General features: G+C 42.2%; 1 protein-coding gene across 1 annotated transcript; it reads left to right on the plus strand.

Moving 5' to 3' along the window:
• The first annotated feature begins 2 nt into the window (after window positions 1-2).
• CXCR4 (C-X-C motif chemokine receptor 4) lies at window positions 3-4,175 on the plus strand. The gene is made up of 2 exons (XM_032782206.2): window positions 3-154; window positions 2,549-4,175. Exons 1-2 carry the CDS (start codon window positions 113-115, stop codon window positions 3,611-3,613), a joined length of 1,107 nt encoding a protein of 368 aa, XP_032638097.1. The 5' UTR covers window positions 3-112; the 3' UTR covers window positions 3,614-4,175.
• The last annotated feature ends 1,340 nt before the right edge of the window (window positions 4,176-5,515 follow it).

Raw genomic sequence — 5,515 nt, forward strand, 5'->3', positions numbered from 1 at the left:
GGGGGGGGGAGGTGGATTATAAGAGTCCGGGGCGCGCCAGAGGGACTCCGGAGTTTATGTGGCGCAGCTGCAAGTTTCGGAGCGCAGCGAGACGCGTGGGAAGCTTTGAGGCATGGAGCGAGGGGGAATGGCGGAAGGCGCGGACAGCCTGGATGTAAGTATGGAGAGCTGGGGGGCTGAAGGAGAGCACCAGGCTCGGGCGGGAGCCTGCCCCCAGCACTTTGCGCGGCGCGGGAGAGGTTTGCCCCGGTTGGCGCTGCACCCAGGGAGCGCCTGGCGCCGGACTGCAGCCAGGAGCCCGCACACGCACCCATGTGCCAGCTGTTTGCAAACAAAAGTGCATTGACTCCTGGGGCCAGCGTGCGGGCAGGAGATTGCAAGGGGCAGGCGCATCCTTTCTGCTCGGCTGGATACGGGGGCGCAAGGGGCTAGGCGGTGGCTGTCTTAGCCTAACTGGACCCGATGTGCACTTTGCGTTTCTTCTCCCTCCTTTCTCAGCGCGCGCATGGGAGGCGCGTGGCGCTGGACTTGCAGGGCTGGCATCCGAAAAGACCTGAGCGGAGTCCCGCACTCGGGCTCTGAGCCCTGTTAAAAGTTGGCGGGGTTTGCGGAGGGTGAAAGGGCGGAGTTTGGTCCCCAGCTTCTTGCTGTACTTGCGTCCCCTTAGGCGTTTTAAAGCGGAGCTGTCAGATGAATTTCAAACACTTTCCTTCCATCCTTGCTGCCTTCTCAACCAGTGCCAACGACAAGGGCTGTCCGTGCTGGCTTGAGCGCACTGTTACAATGTAAGATTTCGGGTGGATGGTGCCGCCCTGATGAGTTTGCTACCAAAGATAAAAGTTGGATCCACTTGGATCAAGCCAGTTTGTTGCAGCAGCCAGCCCCAAAATTCCAATGTCTAAACACAGAAGGAGTCTAGTTGCTCCTAGGGTGCCCAAGTGCTGGGGACAGGTTTTGCAGCGCTGGATTTTATTTTTTGACTCTGCTATTTTTTCAGTTTAGCCCATGGAATTTTGGGACCAGGTACCAGATTTGGGGATTTGCAGTGCTGTGGAGCCAGGATTCATCAGCCGCATGATATTTTGGTGATGTGGTGGTGGAGTATGAGTTCCCACACTTTCTCTCCATTTAACCCCTTAAATTTTAAAGGGGGGTGGGAAATAGGGCCAAAAATTGCCTAGATCTGGCAAGATTAATCTTTTATCTATAACATGTAAAATGCATAAATAGATCAATCCATTTGGAGCTGGTGTATCAGATTGTTTATAAGTGCCTTATAATCTCCTAGGATGCATAAACCCTCAGAAAATATTATATTTATACAATTTTTATTATATGTATATAAACAAAGAGTAATTGCATAAGAGTGGCCATTCCCTCCAGCCTGTGTTGTTTTGCCAGTTTGGTTGTTAGCCGTTGGTGGTTTCCTGAGCACTTTCATGGCTGAGGCCACCACTGTTTCGCTTCCTTTTTCCACTAGCGGGCACCGTTCAACAGTTTCCCCAGCTAGGCTCCAACAATCCCTCTTAGTCCCATGACGCCCCACGCCCTGCAACCACAGCAGAGGGAGGGGAAGGTGTTTGCCCTTGGTGACCTTTCTAAGGGTTGTGGCTCTCCTCTATTTAAAAGGTCACCTCTTCTGAGGAACTGTCAGTTGTTCCTCTCCGGGGAACCCTCACTATTATTGTTTTCTCTTGATCGCATTAGTTGAATCAGTGGGCGATCTGGGGAAGTAGTATTATTGGTTAGAGGATGCTTAGTTACCGACCTCTACACTTCTGTAGTAAGAATTAAAATGAAACTGTTCTTATGAGTGATATTCTTTGGAGACACGTATCAGAGGGGTGGCCGTGTTAGGCTGTATCCACAAAAACAACTAGGAGTCTGGTGGCACCTTAAAAACTAACAGATGTATTTGGGCATAAGCTTTCATGGGTAAAAAACCCATTTCTTCAGATGCATGGAGTGCAAGTTACAGATACAGTCATAAATATTATTGGCACATGAAGAGAAGGGAGCTACCTTCCCTTCTCTTTTTTACCCATGAAAGCTTATGCCCAAATAAATCTGTTAGTCTTTCAGGTGCCACTGGACTCCTCTTTTTTTTTTTTTTTTTTTTTTTTATTCATTCTTTGGAGAGCTATCCTACAGTAGCAAGGGAACCCACTAGGCAATGCAACAGACCTTTTCCATTGGTAAGGTGAATCTGCTAAAAACAGATACAATAGGTATACTGAAACCAAGATAACATTTCAGAGTGGCAATTATCCTTCCTGCCCACTCCCCACACACAAACATTATTTCCCAAAGAGGAGGGAAAATTAAGTAGAAGTGATCAAAACTTTTAAATATTGTTTAGATAATTAAGTTTAAAGTTAACTTCATCTTACTATGGTTTTTTGATTAGCATTTGGAAGTCTTTCCCTATCCCTGACCATGCCTTCTTAGGAGGCTCTTTAGACATTAATGTGAAAATATCTATACATAGTGAACAGTCTTCGTGGAAGTGGACTTGAGGTCTAACAGCTTTTCTTTCATTTTATTGTAGCTGTATTCTGGGTTCACCATTGCATTTTCTGATAATGGCACTGATGAGCTTGGTTCGGGCCGTGACTATGGGGACCTTGAAGAGCCATGCTTTGGGCATGAAAATGCTAATTTCAACCGTATCTTTTTGCCAGTCATCTACTCCATCATCTTCCTGACCGGAATCATTGGCAACGGATTGGTTATCGTTGTCATGGGCTACCAGAAGAAATTAAGAAGCATGACCGACAAATATAGGTTGCACCTTTCAGTGGCTGACCTCCTGTTTGTCATCACTTTGCCATTCTGGTCTGTGGATGCAGCTATAAGCTGGTACTTTGGGAACTTTCTGTGCAAGACAGTCCATGTCATTTACACTGTCAACCTATATAGCAGTGTCCTGATTTTGGCCTTCATAAGTTTAGATCGTTACCTGGCAATAGTCCATGCTACCAATAGCCAGAGACCAAGAAAGCTGTTAGCTGAAAAGGTAGTGTACATAGGTGTATGGCTACCAGCCATGCTTTTGACAGTGCCTGATATAATCTTTGCCAGTACTAGTGAAGTAGATGGAAGGTATGTATGTGATCGCGTCTACCCTCATGACAACTGGCTGATTTCATTCAGATTTCAGCATATTTTGGTAGGATTTGTGTTGCCTGGTCTAATAATCCTGACTTGTTACTGTATTATAATTTCTAAGCTGTCACACTCCAAGGGTCACCAGAAGCGCAAAGCATTGAAGACTACAGTTATTCTCATCCTTGCCTTTTTTGCCTGCTGGTTGCCTTACTACATTGGCATCAGCACAGACACCTTCATTCTGCTTGGAGTAATCAGGCATGGCTGCAGCTTTGAGATGATAGTACACAAATGGATCTCTATTACCGAAGCCATAGCATTTTTCCACTGTTGCCTGAATCCGATTCTTTATGCTTTCTTGGGTGCCAAATTCAAAACATCAGCACAAAATGCCTTGACATCAGTTAGCAGAGGATCAAGCCTTAAGATCCTTTCCAAAGGCAAACGTGGTGGACATTCTTCTGTTTCTACAGAGTCAGAGTCTTCAAGTTTTCATTCCAGCTAACACAGTCTCCTTCCCATCATTTTGTAATAAAGAACATTTAAAAAAGTTACACGAGATTTCGGAAAAAACAAGACTGACCATAATGTACAGTTTTATTTATGGTTGGAATTTTATATTTTCTTTTAGTTTCTGTGAAGTTTAATTGACTTATTTATATAAACATTTTCATGTTGATGGCAAAGTGTCTAGGCAGGACCTGTGGACAAGTGGTTAGTTCACGAAGTTTTAGTACTTGTCTGGTTGTATAGATATGTGAACTAAACACTTTTAGAGTATAGCAAGTGACTGTTGAAAATTTAGAAAATGTTTTTCTGTTTGTATGTAAATATTCCAAATGTGTTCCTGTTTAAAAATTATTTTAAGTGATATTCAAGAATTCCCCCCTACCCCACTATAAGCTGTTTGGTTTACAATAGTTTAATTCTGCTGTAGACAATATCACTTATAACCAAAGCCTCTTCTGTCAAACGCTAGATTTTTTTTTTTTTCAATTCTCAGTAATGGATTGGTTTTCAAAACTCTGCTATGTAAGGTTGTTAATAAAAGTACATGATAAAAACTACTTTGAGTGGTATGTTCTTCAGATCTTAATTCCATATACTTTATTTTTCTTACCACTTTCAGTTGGTTATTAATGTTCAATCTTTGAAACCAACATAACTCCTCTGATGTGGGCCTAGGGGAAAACAAGAGGTTTCATATATATTGCTTGTCCAATGATGAAACAAACTATATTCATCAATACAGACAACTGAGCAGCTTATGGCATTTATTTTGTACCAACTTGCTAATGCTTTTTCCATTAAAGCACACAGTGTAGCCAACATTGCCTTTACAATAGCTTATCCCCACTTCAGTTAAACTGTTAATGGCTTTTTGAAAACGAACAAAAAAATTTTTTATTGTAATATACTGCAACCAGAATGTCTTTTTAACCACCTTAACAGGTGCTATCAGCCTTTTAAGGAAAATCAAAAACATCCATGTTAGAATGAGATTCTAACTGCTCATGGTAAGTATACAACTTCCATAAGATGCTTTTTTTCAGGTGCTGTCTGATACCTGCATGTAACAAATCAGATTGGCAGTGTGTAGATATCTTGAAAGGAGATTTTACACTTAATGTAATTATACAAAATCCAAGTTAAACTCCCACTCTGTATAATACACATCAGAAAAATTTGAAATCATGTTTGTAAGTACAACTAGAATACAATCTAATACAAGTTCTCATGAGCCTTTTGTGATATCCTCACAAATAGATGATATCCTATCCTTTAAAATCATTCTACATGTGCTTCCCCTATAAGTGTATTATATTTATATTGTAATGCCTAAGGCAACATTGGGGTCTGATCCTGCTGACACTGACATCAATGGTGATAGATTAGACCCATAGTTTGCAAGTCAAAGGTGACAAATGCTCCAATTTAAAATGCCACTTAAGCACATGCTTAACTTTAAGCAGGTGAGTAGACCCATTGCAGAGAAGCATGTATTTTACCAAATCAGGGCCCTGCCACCCATTCCACAAAGCACAGACCTACTTAAACAGGAACAGTCCTCCAAAATGAGAGGATAGAGATGTCCCTCCTCTTTCACTTGCCCTGATTCCTTATAAAGTCAAATCCTACACTTCTGCAATAAGCTGTAGGGTTTTTTAACTGGCCATTCCATAAGCCAACAATAGTCAAAGTAGCTGAACCAAAATCCTTTCCTCTAATAGACATTTTATTTCAGCTGCAAACAAAGGTGGTATGCTGTTTCCTTTGTGAAAAGTGTTTTCCACCCATAGAGCTTTCTCCATTGAGCTGCCCACATCCTGGTACGAATCCCAAGCAAAGTCAATAGTTCGTTTGCCATGCAGTGAAGTAGCTTATTGTTACTGAACTCATGTATAAA

This window comes from Chelonoidis abingdonii, chromosome 10 (genome assembly GCF_003597395.2).
Source record: "Chelonoidis abingdonii isolate Lonesome George chromosome 10, CheloAbing_2.0, whole genome shotgun sequence".
NCBI classification, from domain to species: Eukaryota; Metazoa; Chordata; order Testudines; family Testudinidae; genus Chelonoidis; species Chelonoidis abingdonii.